This window comes from Planococcus citri, chromosome 2, assembly GCF_950023065.1.
Source record: "Planococcus citri chromosome 2, ihPlaCitr1.1, whole genome shotgun sequence".
NCBI lineage: Eukaryota > Metazoa > Arthropoda > Insecta > Hemiptera > Pseudococcidae > Planococcus > Planococcus citri.
Window position 1 is genome coordinate 62,856,131 of NC_088678.1, and position 17,714 is coordinate 62,873,844.

General features: G+C 35.4%; 1 protein-coding gene across 6 annotated transcripts in view; it reads right to left on the reverse strand.

Moving 5' to 3' along the window:
• Positions 1–17,714, reverse strand: part of cno (canoe) — a 199,279-nt gene that overhangs the window by 173,999 nt on the left and 7,566 nt on the right. For 4 of the 6 annotated variants that reach the window (XM_065352085.1, XM_065352081.1, XM_065352086.1 and 1 more), the window contains exon 1: positions 13,498–13,518. The exons of 1 other annotated variant lie outside the window; for it this stretch is intronic. In XM_065352085.1, coding sequence (XP_065208157.1) covers positions 13,498–13,503 — 6 coding nt within the window. In that variant the 5' untranslated portion in view covers positions 13,504–13,518. Of the gene's footprint in view, positions 1–13,497; positions 14,274–17,714 lie in introns of those variants that run through there. One more of the 6 variants, XM_065352082.1, reaches the window with a different exon arrangement.

Consider the following 17,714-nt stretch of genomic DNA (forward strand, 5'->3'; position numbering starts at 1 on the left):
AATACACATACACGTTTAAATCTAACGGATCGTTTCTCGGAATAATTTTCGTAATGAAGTACCCATTCATAAAATATTATACCAGGGGGCTCAACAAAAAACCACGTGTAGTTGTGTTAGGAAGTTACGAATTTAAAAAGTGTAAAATGCAAGAATTCATTGGAAGGAGCATTGACCAATTTATAGTCCTTTTGTGGTGACCGTGACTTTGATGACCGAACAAGGTACGAAAAAATATAGCTTCATCATGGCCTCAGGAGACCAACAATTTCTGTATTTTGCGGCTGATATCATCTTTCTCCGGGTACATTTAACTATTATTCGTGATTTTTCTCCTTTTTCAATTGACTGTCGAGAAGATTTTTTCATGGGGTTTCATCCTCCTCCATTCATTTTTGGAGATTGGGATTTGTGGGAGGGACGGGGGGGTCGAGAAAAATTTTGAATTGGCCATTTTACTCTCCAAATAAATTAATAACAACTTCCTCCAAGTCAATTTGCAAATTTTTTCGGGGGGTCTTCATCCTCATCCTCCATTCATTTATGGAAATTTGGTTTCCTGGGGGGGGGGGGGTCGAGAAAAATTTTACACCATATTACTCACTAAATAAATTAATATCAACTTCCTCCAACTCAATTTGCAAATTTGGGGGGGGGGGGGTTTCTTCATCCTCCTCCATTTATTTCTGGAAATTTGGTTTCCTGTGGGGGGGAGTTCAAGAAAAATGTTACGCCATTTTACTCACTAAATAAATTGATATCAACTTCCTCCAAATCAATTTGCAATTTTTGGGAGGGGGGGCCTTCATCCTCCTCCATTCATTTTTGGAAATTTAGTTTCCTGGTGGGGGGGGGGCAAGAAAAATTTTACGCTAGTTTACTCACTAAATAAATTAATATCAACTTCCTCCAAGTCAATTTGCAATTTTTTTTAGGGGCCTTCATACTTCCCCATTCATTTTTGTAAATTTGGTTTCCTGGTGGGGGGGGGGGGTCAAGAAAAATATCACGCCAATTTACTCACTAAATAAATGAATACCAACTTCCTCCAAGTCAGTTTGCAAATTTTTTCAGAGGTCTTCATACTACTTCATTCATTTTTGGAGATTAGGATGCATGGGAGGGGAAAGGAGGGTGGGGTCAAGACAAATTTTGAATACGTCATTTTAACCAAATAAATTGATATCAACTTGGACTCCAAAAATCAATTTTGGATTTTTTTTAGAAAGTCGATTTTTATTGGTTGATGGGCTGTGAGGATAAAGAATGGGGAAATTTTCAAAATGTCATTTTGTTTCTATAGCATTTCAAATACTTACAAAATAATTTTCTTCCTCGTAATATTTCGATTTTCTCGTATATTTTGTGTCATGGGGTATGATGAAAACGGGGGGGGGGTGGGGGGGTCTGCAAAACATTCAGCACAGTGTTTTCAGATCCCTCTCCCCTGCCTGTATAGAAAAATGCAACACGGAGATTTGGAAGCATTTTCAGATTACATATTATCCGCAATCTGAATTCATTCTCGATATTTGAGATCGTTTTTCAGATGTTCATTCTTCCCCCCTCCCGGTTGTTCATCAATAGAGTGCGGATTTTTATGCACGAAAAATCTAAAATTATGCACATAATTTATGCATTGTAAAAGCCTGAAATATGTCATTTTTATGCATTTAAATGCTGAAAAATGCAAAATATGCACAATTGAGATGGGTGTTGTTGGAAAGCATTTTTCAATCTGAGTACAATGGTAGGACTCATTTTTTGTTATTTTCCAATTAAATTCTATAAAACACACAAAAAAAGGAAAAAAATACAAACAGCATATATTGAAAATTGTCATCAATTGAAAAATCACAAAATCAGTTGTAAAAAATTTTTATTTTTATTTTTTTTTTGTTTTGGCAGTCATTTTGATTTTCAAAAAACTTGGAAAATGAAAATTTTCGTCAAAATTTTTGAAATATGCTGAAAATGGCCAAAATATGTCGTTTTATGCACATTTATTGCTAGAATTATGACGTTTTATGCATTCACAGCCAAAATATGCAAAATATGCACAATCAAATTGGGCTCATTTTACTCAAAATGTTCCGAATCACAAAGATCAATACGATATGCGCAATTATCTCGTACATATCAAAATATGCAAAAAATAAAAATCCGCACTCTATTCATCAAATAAAATTGGGTCACTAAAATGAGCTTTTTTACACTTTTATTTCACCTTGACTCTAAATTTTTTAAATAAAAATACAAGATTTTCTTTTCGATTTCACGTGGAACTTTGTCCAATACAGAGCTTTTCCCATCCAACACTTCAGAAAACACAAGCAAGGAAAGCAAATATCAGACCCATTTCAAAAACCAGTAATTGTAACACACAAGTACAATATTCTAAATTGGAACGAATTTGAACAATAAAACCAATTTCTTAAAATCAAGTAGCTAATAGACCGATCAGCAGAACACATTAAAAAATTGCATCACACTCTCTTCTTTTCCTCACTTCTCCTACACGCCAGAAAAAAAACTCGTACGCGTCATTTCAGAAACAAATTGCACATCACCTTCACTTGTTCGATAAAAACTTGATCGAAATTTCAGCTGAAAAAAAAATTCGCCAAATTCCACCCAATCTCGATTTTTTTTTCAATTTTTACAAATACAAGTATGTCTCGAGAATGATATCGCTTGAGACTCATTTTTGGTAAAAATAATTCACCTTATCGTACCTAATTCGAGATAAAACAGCTATACTTATTACGTACGTAGCAACACTACTAGGTTATTCCAAATTGAACTGAATAAATAAAATTATAATTATCGCGTACGGAATGTTTATGGAATTCACCGATACAATTGTGAGAATAGGCATCTAAACTGACGACTATACGATGAGGATTTAATATCTGAATAAACAAACAATACACACATCGATCGGCGATAACTTTCGAGTTTTCGAAGAATACGTTTACTCAATACGTAATTTCAATTACATCATGTTCGAAACATGAACGATAAGCGGAAAACTACATACATACGTGAGATGAAAATTTGAAAATAGCAGACACTGGGGAATGTGTGTTGAAGGAAGGAAGAAAGAAAAGGGGCTACTCGATGTTCAAAAAACAAACGGTTTTGAGAATTTTTCAAACAAATTCAACAACTGAATTATAGATTCATTCCAAATAATATTTTTCATGAAAACTCATTTCCTGTTCTGATTTGGCGACAAATTCGTACCAAAGTACAAACTGCTACTATAAACGAATAAGTAATACTGATTGACCAATCTGACCTTATACGTATATCTTTTCTCGCTATCTCTATTCTTCTTAGAAATTGAAAACTCAACACAATCACTTTAAAAAATTGAATAATTTCTTGAAATGTCCCGATAACTTTACAAAAGCTCACCTTGACTTGAAAAAAAAACAGTAAGTTCGCGAGAAAAAAAAATATTTTACTGGGAACAACAATTTTTCAACCAAAATACCTCTTCACACTTTTACTCCGATTCCCATACCCTTTCTTTTCGTATTGACCACTGCTTAATTATTGAAAATTGGAATAACCTAATTTTTTGTATTTTTACAGTTTCAGAAAATGATCTCTATATTTGCTCCACATTTTCGCTATCGAATCTACGATAACATAAATTTGTAATTTTTCCACAATATCGACAAAGAAGCGACCCGACCGATTACGATACGTTGATTATTTTCGATCAAGTACGTGCTATTTGTAGACACAGATAATTTTTCATAATTGCGCATTTAGACAGCTGGTATCGAAAATCAAATAATATTCGTGATAAATAATAAACGTACATGAGAGCAGGGAAAGGAAAACAATTGGACAGAAACGTGATTAGTCGACAATATTCTCTTTTGCCATATTTTGTTCGTCGTTGAGTTCCTCATTTCCTCATTTGATCGGATGTTCAATAATCGATACATTACATACTGAATGTAGAAGAGGTTTCATTTTATCAACGCGATATCGCGTTTTGATACAAGAATATTCGTCTTCCTTCCTATATTTGGTCCAAAATTTGCTATCATGTTTTCGTACGTAATTTTCGAAGTGAAAATATTATTAGAAAGCTCGAATCTTGGGTTGCCCTCCCCCTAGGCAAATTCTGGCTATGTTATTAATGCAGTCTAATAATTATCATTTTTTCTTCAACAAATAACAAAATTCTGATTCTGATTTAAAACTGCAGAATTTTTCAGACTTTCAGTAGTATAGGATGTTTTTAGATTCAGGACCTTTTTTTCGACTCTCGAAAATCGTGTAATAAAAAGCTCGCTTTCAAACTCTCGAAACTTTCCGATTAGTACGAATTATTTCAAAATTTGAATTATTCGTAGCAGTTGTACGGAATTTCTCACCCTTCTGGCCAAATTTTTCTCACCTGTCAAGTTCATTCATCTCACCAAAGCTGATCCTCGACTCTCGTCTCATTCTAACCCATGACACGTTGCTTGACTTTCATAATTCACCAACTCCTAGCCATCATAACGCGTGTTTCCATGTACATATACCCGTATTACGACATGTACGAGTATACTAATTACTCGCTGCTTACATTAGATAATTTCCATGATCGTCGTATCGCCGATAAAGCGTTGTCGAGGCATTATTAATAATTCACCTCTAATCGCGTCAGCCGCCCATATTCGTTCGCCAATTTCCATTTCCGTAATGGCATCGCGAAGATACACAAATGGTTTGTCGAGAGTGAAAGTGAAACCACATCCATTTGAGAAGGTACTTCATCGTAGAAATTATTTGTACATCTACGTAGTACATACGATATTTTTATGTCACCGACATCTCCATCCACCACGTCAATACCCTCGAAATCTCGAGGCAAAAAATATTGATAATTGACGAACACGTAGTACGTCTATATAACGATACTTGGCAACAAAAATCTCTTGCATCTTGGGTCGTTCGAGGTGCAGTCTCGATAAAGTAGGTGTACGTACGATTTTCACCGCGTGGTCTACTTTTTTCATTGATCTTGGCGTAACGATAATCATCTGGCAGAATCGGTATCATGGTCAAGAGAGTAGGTATCTGGTATCTGCACCACAGAAACAGATGATACGCAGACGATTTCCACTTTGTTTTTCAGATCTTCTTGTAATAATAAAGCTGTCTTCACGATCACGTCGACACGTTTACCGGAATGGTGACCGGTGGGTGACGTTTTTCTCGTGTGAATTTCTCGTATTTTATTGTTGTTGTCGTTGTCAAAATGCAAAACGAGCGACGCGCCAAATGCAATATAGAAAGGTATAAATACGCAGCCTCATCATCGTAAGCATTACTAAAGAGACGATTAACATACTAAACAGCTAACACCTTGTATCAGAGATCGTCGATCGATCTTGATTAACGCACCAATCGTAAACCCAGTCGTATAAATGTGTCATTACGGCGTAGTAATCGAATCAAGAGAGTATAAGTATAAGTATATCCACGAAGGGAGAAATATATAAGAGACAAACAGTCTGCGAATCGTTTTTTCCTCTTTGTCGCCTGATTCATCTGCAAACATCACCTTCTCTTTCGTCTCTCACACTAATTGACTGCCCTCGTATCCTCCTCCACCTCCACCTTCATCATTTGCTCATCGTCATCAGTCAGTGATGCTAACTGATGGTACTTCATTCTTCTTCTCTTCAACGAATTCTTCTCATCTAGACATACCATCAACGATGTAAAAGAGATGACTACGTACGTCACAAATCTGCTCACACATCTACACTGCACAGAGTACTCAAATTAATACCACCTCGGTTCTTCTTTTTATTTATTTTTTATTGTAATTGTTTTAACGACCGCGGCGACGACAATGACGACTGTATAATTCACGTCCACGACGAATTTGCTGCTTGCAATGTGCGGTGCTCTGCAAGTGTGCACATTCTTCTCTTCTTCCTCCTCCGACGACGCACAAGGTTTAATCCACTCCGCTGATATGACAAATTAACTGTAAATTAACAACTGTAAATTTACGAGCCGATTATTTCGGGTTACCGGGTAAACACAGTCAACGAGGACCATATTCGTCTTATCGAGTTCGCATGTGTGTATCGTGATCGTGAAAAATTATCGCACAATGCGTCAGTAGTACTCGTGATGATGGTGGCGATTAATGCCGATTTTTCGGTGCACGAGCTGACTATTTTTGAGATACATATATTTATCGCTGATGTCATAGATCTGATTCGAGGTGATGATTGGAGTCGAATCAACCAAAACGAGTATCTAATGTTTGCCAAGTTGCTCCTGAGATGATCGTAAAAATTGTTTCAGAAAGTTGAGGAAATGGAGGACCAAGGTGGTTACATTCTCTATTTCAGACGCGTAAGAGTGAAAGGGAGGAAGGAGAATATCTTGAAAATTTTATCGAGATCTTAACATCTCAAATGAAATGTTAAAATCGTTCCCTTTCCTTTTTGTTTGCGAGGAAACTCATTAAAAAAAATAACAGTACAGGAACCCATTAGATAGCATTTACAAATGAAATGCCAGGAACTCACAAGGGAACTGTCTGAACTGGCAGAAACGAAAATGAACGAATCAAAGCTGGATCGAAAGGGGGCCACCTCAGGACCTCAAATCCAAAATTTCAAGTGCTAAAGTTGATTTCTCGATTTTTGGTGAATTTTTGAAAATTGAAAAATTCAAAAAATTATCAATTAATACCAAAAATAGAAAATATTCATGAAAAATGGAATTTTCTCAGGAAGTGGTTCAGATAGTGTCCCTAATTCATTTACAACTATCGAAATTCGTAAAACCTTTTTTCATGAATATTTTATATTTTTGGTATTAATTGATAGGTAATTTTTTGGATTTTTCAATTTTCAAAAATTCACCAAAAATCGAGAAATCAACTTTAGCATTTGAAATTTTGGATTTGGGGTCCTGAGGTGACCCCCTTTCGATCTAGCTTTGATTTGTTCATTTTTGTTTCTGCTAGTTCAGGTAGTTCCCTTGTCAGATGAAAAATTGAGGGTCCTACAAGGTTTTGGCTCCCTCCCCCCCCCCCAAAAAACGAAAATTACCTACGAGTAGTTGGAAAGAATTAAATGACAGTTAATACATTTCTGGTCACATTTTGAATTGCAATCATTTGCAGTGACTCTATGTTGACGTGAATAAGATTAATGGTATTTTTGGGGGCCAAAGTCTTCAAAAATGACCTAAAAATTGGAGATCGAGAAAAAGCTAGGAACAAAAGTTGCAGAGCGTGAAAAATTAAAACCATTTTTGCTGATCGGATTTTGAAAATGGCTAATTACGTAATTTGCAACCAGGTAACTTTCGATGGTTAGCTGCGAATTAACAAACCGGTTTCAAAATCTAATTAGCGAAAATAAATCGTTGCATTTTTCACACTCTACAACAACAACTTATGTTTCAAATTTTTTTCTCTATCTTCAATTTTTAATTTTTAGATGATTGTCAAAAACTGGTTGCTAAATGCAAACCAATGAACCGGTTTGAAAATGTGGTTGGACAGAATTGTGTAATTTTTCACGCCCTATAACTTTTGTTCCAAGCTTTTTTCTCTATCTATTTTGTACAATTTTTGGGTACTTTTTGTCAACTGGTTGCAAATTAATGAACCGGTTTAAAAAAATTCCCATTACGTGTTTATTGCCTTAGTGTGTAGAATACATTGCACCACTCAGTAAAAACCAGTTTGAATTTTTTGACCAAACCGGTTTTTCAGTTTGTGGACACCCTGTGCATGGGTCTGAAATTTTTAAGATCGCTTTTGAAAGCTCTTATTTTTCCCTACTCAACGTTGCTTCATTCATCTCGCTAGCTTTTTCCACTTGGAAATGAAAGCCACCGAACACTACTTAAAAATGTCCGAATACTTAGCTTGAGAAATGAACTGAAACTGAAACTGAAATCGGAATCATAAAACTATAGTAAATCAAGATGCAGAAACAAATTGAATGTAACCAGAAACCAACTGGTGAGAGAAAATTTGATTCGAACGAGTACTTTTAATCTATTTTCACACGATAAATGGCTAATTGATATCAAAAACTAACACCGAATCTGTTTTGACCTTTGCCCTGTCTCTCCTAGCTTCTTTTTAAAACCAGCTGCCGTTCTTCCAATCAGACACAAAAACCAAAGATGGAAATTGAGATAATTTGGACCATTCGTTCCCTTCCTCACCGCCGTAGTTCACTTCTTCAACTTGATAAACCCCAAATTTTCTATGCTTGACTTACTTATCTTATCATTTGAACGAAAATATATACTTAATGGATTGTTCATAGAGTTCGTCATATTATCATCTAGCAATAAGAGCAAGACCTTTCTACTCCAGATAGATAAGGGAAAATACACGATTAGTCATTCTTGAGTCTGGTCATCGCGATGACCTCCACCTCCAATTTTATTCGCAATTTTTTTTTTTGGATCACCTACTTTCATAATTCATAATAATTAATACAACCTCGATCATTCATCTTACAGCATAATTTTACAATTATGCCAAAATACACGTAAACTTCTGTAATGAAAATTCAAATGGAAGCGTGCTTTGCACTAAATTTTCAAATTTTCCCCAAAATGATCCTCGTGTCTTACAGAGATTTAATCAGTTAGGCTCAGGAACGGGAACCAGAAATGTACCAATGAGAGAAAAAGGAAGCCCTCTTCACCTCCACAGCTGAAAAAGTGTTGATTACTAAAAAATAATTTCAGAATGTGAGGGGAAAAAAATAAAATTGCAAATTGATTGATTAAAAATCATTATACTCGCAGTACGTAATTCTAGCCATTAATTTTGGCAACTACTTACAAAATGTCACACTGATCCTCCCCCCCCCCCTCCCAAACACCAATCCAAAAACTATAAATTAGTTCGCCACTGCTCACAGGCAAGATAACACAAATTTTTGCCACTATGAAATGATCTGAAACTAAAAACATGAAGATCGAAAAAATACTTTTGCTTTTCATTAAAAAATCTCGAATCTCTGCCATTATCATTCCAACAAAAGAAAGCAGGACTTCGCAGCAGGTAGAACAAATTAGCAGCCAATTCGACAAATATGCAAGCAGTCTAGACAACTGGGGTTATAGTATAGATCAATTCTAAGAATCGGTCTGAATTCGTACTCTCCTATATGTAGCGAGAATACGAGAATAGAACTCCACTCGAGACTTCAAATGGATGGTCGTCGTTTGCGCCTCGTTTATATTGAATTCGCAAAAGCAGGTAGGTACTAGGTAGGTACTAGGTAGGTAAAGGTACACACTTTGGTACATATCATGAGACAGAGATAATTTTCTTTTTTCTCATGGTTGATATAATATTATTGTGAATAGTGAAGACGTATAAAAATGTTCATATTATGCGGAGTAAGCATGAGTACAGTAGCGACGAGACGATCCCATATATAATGGCGAACGAAGCGATAACAAGGAGTATTTTTATTCATCATCGTATAATCTTGATATGATGCGTAGGCAGAATAATGTGAATCGAGTGTACCTTACCTTTTCTACCGCCTATTTTTATTTAAAAGAAATGTAGACGGATGGGGAAAGGTGTATGAAAATGATTCACAATCAGCATTGGTATCGATCGAGTGAGTGTGCGAATATTGCTCATAACTCTTCAGGTTACCTTCAGATTTTCATTTTCCAATTCAAAGCGAAGAAAAGTCAGAAACAGCTCGAAAATTTGAAATTCTGGACAAAAAATTTACAAAAGGGGCACATGAAATTGTAAAACTTGAATACTGAGAAGAAAAAATCCGAAGAATTTCATCTCGAGTTGGTCCCCTTCCCCTCTATAACCTTTTCTGAGGAAACGTTGAAGCTAAACTTGACCCTTGAACTTTCACAATCACACGGAAAAACATTACGAACTTCTATTTTTCAAGCAAATACTCACCACCACCACCTTCAATCTGCCTCATTTTAATCTTCTCAACATTCCAAAAATTCCTCAATAAAATATGCAAATTGCAAAAATACATCCACTCTGCTAGTTCCTGATCTCAATGACTCAACTCAACGTCTTCTTAAAAAAACCCACTATTTCTAAATCGATTCTAATACGATCACGAAACGTGCAAACCTTCGAGTCGCATCGCACCTCCTCTCTACTACAACCTCCCACGCAATCAACATGCAACCTTCTCGATGACCAGAATAGGTACACGTAATTTTACGCGAAAAAAGAAACAGCAAATTCTCGGTATTACACGAGAACGAACTGAAGACGTCGTCGTCGAATGGAGTAATTTTCGTTTTCATTCACGAATATATTCTCGCGCCGGCCGGGCCGCGTACATCAACCCATCAATTACCTTCCTCTCTTCTCCTCTCACCTTAATGGCGGTGGTTCCCGCGAGACCGGAACAATTACCTTTACCTGTGTATATTCGGAGCACTCGTATAATATCTTTTCACATTATGATTCAACATCGAACCGTATGGAATATCGCGAATAAAAAACCACTTCTCTTGATAATGTACGTATACCTTCAAGTCTTACACTACGACTTCTCGAAACCTGCAACCATTCATTCGATGATGATGAACTGCTGCGCCGTCTTATATACGTACGATGAAACCGAACCGATTCTCGGTACACGTGGAATTTGTCATAGAATAAACACGAACGAACGCGAGTTCAACGTGATAATTTCCATAAACAATAACCTTAATAAGTAAGCTCGCGATATACGCAATTGTATGTAAGTATACGAGTTGAACGAGGAAACCTAAAATTATATTTTATACTCGAATAATCGTTGCTGAGCTGATTCATCTTATTTCGTCGTCGATGGTTTATGTGAATATTATCTATTACATGTTGTGATGTACGAATCGCGCGTAGGACGTAATGTCCTTATCTAAATCCCCAAAGAATTTTACAGAGACAAAAACACCACATACGTTAATCGGGAGTTAGTCGTTTGTCGTTCGAAATAAAATTTCGTGTGACTTTATCAAATTTTTCAGAAATATTCCAAAAACTTCTAGCGACATATTCATGAAGCAGGAGAAGGGAAAAAGAGGGTAGGTTATAGATTTGAAGAAAAATTTGGTCATTAGAGGATGTAAAGATTAGCCAAAGTGGTGATTCATTTTATGACCTCGTAGCTGAGTGATGATTATTTTTTCAGCTTTCATTTTCAAACTCGTAAGTGGAAATTATTTTCGAGAATTTTAAGCCCAACTTGGGAAGATTTAAAATTCTGGAATCACAGTCTAACACCCCTTCGACTCCAACCACCGTGACTACAAAATCTGAAGCACACACTGAATCTACATTGAAACAGCTCCCACTTTTTCGATTTCGAATTTTTGATCTCCCAGCATCCAAAAAGTCATCCACGAGATTAAGGGAGCTGCAAACTCCCAAATAAAACTAAAAATTATGGAAATTGCTGACCTCGCTATCTCTTCCTCGCAGTCCAAAATTCAAATGAAATATCCCATTTTGACCCAATGGAATATTTGATTTTGAGGCAGAAACTATCAAACTGACTCAAAAAAATCGTTTTTCTGACACATCCCCCCCCCCAAATTGAAAAGTAGCTTGGCTCATTCAATGAGAAATTGAAAACAACTGCCATCAATTACGAATTTCAGATCTAAAAATTCGCGAAAAATCTCCAATTTCGAAATTGAAAATTTCAATTTTGAATTCAAAGCAAATGCAAAGTAAAAATCATCAACGCCATTTTAAGTTCTGAGTAAAATTTTAACCGCCCAGATCACGAAATTTGTAAGAAAAGATCCATTTTTGAAACTAAAAATTTTTGTTTGGAACTTTGGAATTTGCAAGTAGTATGAAAGGGGCAAACGTTGAAATAATCGTTATTTTTGGATCCAGTGCTAAATTTTAACCTATTTCGATAGGTCACAAGAGCAGTTTATTTAAAATGATTGAAATGTATTTTTCATGGACAGTCGCTCGAGTTTGAAAAATGATTACTTAAGTACTGTTAAAAAAGTGCACTTGAAGTGCAATAAAATTCCAGGTATAGTTTGAATATCCATTTGAGAAAATTCTGAGATTTAACTCTTCGAAAAAACGTTAAAATCACGTTTTCACGATTTCAACATAGTAAAAATCTCAGAATTTGCCCCAAAATAGCTCAATTTTGAAAGTTACTGGAAAAATCATTCGAAAAATTATCGAGCACTTGCTAGTGTGTTTCAAATGTAAATTCTTCAATTTATTTGAAAAACTATGCATAAACGCCTTTTTTAGGGGTGCCTAAAATGGGGGCTCTAAAAAATGGTTCAAAATTACGAATATACAGGGAGCTTAATTCAACTTTTTCATCTAAATAATCGAATATATACCTCAAAACGTTACGTTTGGCGAAATCGCAGTTTTCTAGTTTTCCAGGGGTTCCCAAAATTGGATTTTTGAGTATGTACCAGCGAAAATTTTTATTGAGCTCAAAATTTGGTAGGATGGAGGTCTTTCAGATACTAATAAACTGTAAAAAGCTTTTTGGCGTGGTTCAAAGGGGTAGGATCAAAATGGTGGTTCCAAAATTTTCAAAAAACTGAACCCCCCCCCCATTTCTGCCCCCGAGGGTCGAAAATAAGAAAATCACCTCACATAGCGTTTATCTGATTCAATAAGATATTTTACGCTAAAAAAGTTTTTGAAAATAATACTCAGTGGTTCCTAAAATTATTTTCTTAATCGCAACTTTGGGAACCCCTGGAGCCCAAAAAATGGTAATTTTGGGTCAACTAACCACGGATTCGTATTTCGGACATTTATTACAACATTTTTAGAGTGGTCGAGTTGAAAGCTAAGTGGGGCCAAAAAATGGCCTTATCGCAACTCCTCCTTTTCTGCCATCGAAAATATCCACACAATTTATTTTCTAGTGCCTTTTTTTGAACTCGAGGGGTAGACTATGTTCTGATGGGCACCTCCCTCACTCCACCTTCGAACAGATTGGGTGAATTTTTTGAATGAATCTTCGATCCATATCGAGTTGAGAATTTGAAAAATACTCAGAAATATGCCCATCGATCAGAACAATAGGTACATATTATGGCAAATCTCAAAACTCATGAAATCCACATTTTCCTCTTTTTCTCCACCATCCAGTTCAATACTCCAAACATAACAGTCTTTGATTTTCAATTTCATACGAGAAAATTCGTCCAAAACATACCCACGTATACTGCACTGGGAATTTCACGCCGAGCTAACAATTAGGTCTACTAAATCGAGGAAGACAGATAGATGAAATAAAAAACAACAAATCGCAATATCCGATCCATTTCCGGGATAAATGGTGTACGGCAAATTAACGCGATTATCGATGACCTCGAAATACCACCACCTTCCTCTTTTCACCGCATTTTTTCTCCAGTTCACGAGTACCTCAACCTATACCTAAAATAATAATACCGAGTTTATGTTACATATTTACTAATAATATAATTTCGTACCTTCATCGCAATGAATGAATATTTCGATCCAATTTACCAAATCGGATCACTCTCAACTATAAGTTTGAAGCGCGCACAGAGAACACCGGTTTATCACGACTCAGCATTACACATACACTCGTATATTAGAGCATTACGAACTCGAAACTAAAACGCGAACTTTGTGCCGGAGATGCGGATGCGGTTGCTGCCGCAGCCGTTGTCATCCTTATCAGTAATTTTGTCTCATTGATACGCCGTTGCCACTGCTCATTGCTGTCGTAAACCTGTGTATTTTTCCTTCTCCCAGAATCATTGGCAATTATTACGTACGTCGACTAATTTACTCTCACTCAAACAAAACATACGCATAAAGCTCGAACTATACAACTAACTATGAGTATGTACAATCGATTACGTAAAAACACATACTATAGTACATTTACGAATACGTATAAAAATATACCCGACGACGGCCGTATTACATACTTTATGTCGTCAATTTGTTTAGCGTATACTGTACACTGTACATAGAGTAGGTACTCGCGTATATATATATGCGTGCGCGTGTTATTTTCAACCCTCCTCTGCTCTCCTCTCTTAGCCTTTCTCCTATAAAAATTTCAACGACTCCTGTACAGAGCGCCGCTTGGTACCAAAATATCCGCGACGAGACGTTATCGTGGCGCTTTCAAAACGAAAACGAAAACAGTCCTCGCTCTTTCTTTTGATTTTTGCAGAATTTCCCAACTGAAAGAAATTCAGACGCTATTACGGTTATCAAGTTGGTTAACGATAAATTCTGTGATGGGGGAGGGGGAGAGGGGTTGGAGAGAGAAAATCTATTCTTTGTCAATTTCATGGAATTTTCTGGTGGTGGGGAGGAGGCTGAAATAAACGGTAAGAATTTGATAAAATTTGAAAACCAGCTTTGTAAAGAAATAGAAAACGATTATAATTTTCTGGTCATCTCCTCTCTGCACTTCTGTGCTCACACTTTTTCACCACTGGATTGGAGAAAAAACTGCTCGTAAAACCCAACAGTCGTAAAAATATCACATTTAGAAAAAAATCGCTGGTGAACTTCACATAAAAATTGGTCGTTGGAGGGGGGCTACTGGAGAATTTAAAGTATTATTTGGTCAAGAACCTCTAAATATAAGTCAATCCATGCATCACAACTCACAAGCCCCAAACCCTCTTAAAATTCTGACAAAAATTATGGCCGAGAAGGGGGAGAGGCAACGTTCCCCTTCTAGAGTGCCTACATTGAAAAGAAACAGAGTATTGTACATACATATTTCAAAATAGCACCAAGAATTGGTGGTAAGTTTTATATGTATGATTATTTATTACAGCTGGTGCCAACTACGTAAGTCGTTTTGAAATCTGAATTTTCAAATGAAAGTTCAATTTCCAATTTTTGAAAATTCTTATGAATAAGTTATGTCAAAATATCATAATACGTATGTTTTTCTAAGAAGTACATATTTCCATCAAGGCTTTCAAACCATAGAAATATTGTCTTTCGTTTTTTTTTTATTTCCAATTTTTTTCTCAGTTTCTACTTTCAGGTTTTGGGTTTTCATTTTTGCTCTCGTTTTTTTTATGTTTTTTGGTGTTTTAGTTTTTCCTTCAAATTTTTTTTTGCTATCAAGTTTTGCTTTCGCTTTTGCTTGGGTTCTATTTTTCATCATTGTTTTTCTAAAATTTTGTTCTTAACAAGGCTGTAAAAATATTCATTTGTTCGGTTTTTACGTTTTTTTTTTAGCTTTTCGAGCTTTTGTTTATTTGCAAGTTTTCGTAGTTCGAAATTTTCGCTTTGTTAAAATTTTTGTTTTTCTTCAGTTCTTATGCTTTTTTTTGTTTCTTTTTTTAGGGGGAAGGAGGGAGGGAGGGGTACTTAAAGGGTTATTTTTTTAGCTTTTGCTCTTTTCTTTCAGTTTTGAAGTATATTTTTTACTATTGTTTTTCTAAAATTTCGAACTACGAGTAACACTGTTGTAAAAACGATTTTTTCAGGTTTTTCCGATGGGGGGGGGGGGGGGGAGACAAAAGGTTTTGTTTTGTACTCATAATTTTTGTTTATCGTTTTTTTGGACTTCAAATTTTTCATCATTTTTTTCAGTTTCTGGTTTTTAGGATTCTTGGTTTTCATTTTTTTTTTTGTTTTTATTATCTCGCTTTTCATTTTCAGGGTTGTAAAAACGATTTTTTCAGTTTTTTCATTATAATTTTTTTGGGGGGGAGGGAGATGAAAGCTTTTGTTTTGAACTCATAATTTTTGTTTATCGTTTTTTTTGGACTTCGGATTTTGATTTTTTTTTCAGTTTCTGTTGTTTAGGTTTTTTGGTTTTCAATTTTTGTTTTTGCTTTCATGTTTTTTTTTTGGTTTTCATTCATGTTTTTTTTTCATTATCTCGCTTTTCATTTTCAGGGTTGTAAAAACTATTTTTTCAGTTTTTTTCATTATAATTTTGGGGGGGGGGGGAATAATAGCTTTTGTTTTATGCTCATAATTTTTGTTTATAGTTTTTTTGGACTTCGGATTTTGATTTTTTTCAGTTTCTGTTTTTTAGGTTTTTTGGTTTTCAATTTTTGTATTTGCTTTCATGTTTTTTTTTTTGGTTTTCATTCATGTTTTTTTTTCATTATCTCGCTTTTCATTTTCAGGGTTGTAAAAACTATTTTTTCAGTTTTTTTCATTATAATTTTGGGGGGGGATAATAGCTTTTGTTTTATGCTCATAATTTTTGTTTATAGTTTTTTTGGACTTCGGATTTTGATTTTTTTTCAGTTTCTGTTTTTTAGGTTTTTTGGTTTTCAATTTTTGTTTTTGCTTTCATGTTTTTTTTTTTTTTTATTATCTCGCCTTTCATTTATAGGGTTTCTAAAAACAATTTTTTTTTTGTTTTTGGCTTCCAACTTTCGTTTGCTTTCAGATTTCTTAGTCTTCAGGTATCATTTTCAAATTATATTTGTGTTCTTTTTCAATTTTTTCTAGTTTTTGCTTCTTATCATCATTATTTTTGTTTTTCCAAACAGGCTCGTACGTAAAAATATTTTTTTCAGCTTTCAGTTTTGGTTTTTTTTTTGGTTTTTGTTTACATTTTTTTTTTCGATCTCAAAATTTAAGTTTCAATTTTAAATTTATCTATTCAGTAAAAATGAAAATAAAAAAAACATTTTTTTTTTGGTTTTCGTTTATTAATTCTTAATTTTTATAGATAGTTTTTAGGGAGGGGGTGGGGGTCATCAATCGTTATCTGTCTCGATTTTATGTGTTTTTGTTTTTGTTTTTGTTTTCTTTGAAATTCGATACTGAACGTTAATCTATGTTTTAAGGTTGTACAACAGGGGAATTATTTTTCAAGAGATTTCAGTTGTTGATATTACATCACTGAATTTTTTTTACTTGATTTCATCTGAGATTCAGAATATTGGTTCGGCAGTTTTTCTAAACATCTATCAGAGGAATATGAAATGTGAATGGGGAATTTTCAACCATTTAAATTTCATCTTTTCCTTCTTCAAGCTTATCCCTGAACAAAAACCTCAACGAGAGAAAACCAACAACAATCACTCATTCTTGGACATTTGAGTGGCTTTGCCAACAGAAAAATCACACGCTCCGAGGAAAATTCGGCCATTGCAAAGCCGTATCCTACAGCGACGTCGTTTCACTTCCTTCTCCTCCATTATCACACAGAGCACTGGGGCTTTGAGGAGAGAGGGAAGGGGTTTCAACAGAAGCTAGCAATATCGACATTTTTTCCACCCCTTCCCTCCTCTTACCTTCATCACTCCCATATCGTCAATCAGCTCCATTCTTATATCCAAATCACTCGTAACCTCGAAATTATCTCGGTCAACGATTATTACGTAGAACTATACCAAACCAAACCATGTAGTATCTTCTTCTAATTCTTCAACAAGCAGCTCATATCCATCGAATAAATAAAAAAAAAAAACAAGAAGAAAATCGTGCTGCCAATAACGTCTTTATTACGATGGCGATTGGCAAGTATACCACATCGTGCTACGGCAGTGGCAGCGGCAGCGATGGCGGCATATGCCGCATACATAGAGGCCATTATCTGTCGGTGGCGGCGCGGCGGCTCGCGTAAATAATGGTAATTAAATCATCGCCTCTCATATCTCTCGGACGTGTGTAAATCGTACAGTATGGAATGATGAACGTACTACGAGTACGTACTTGTACAGCAGGTAACACATGT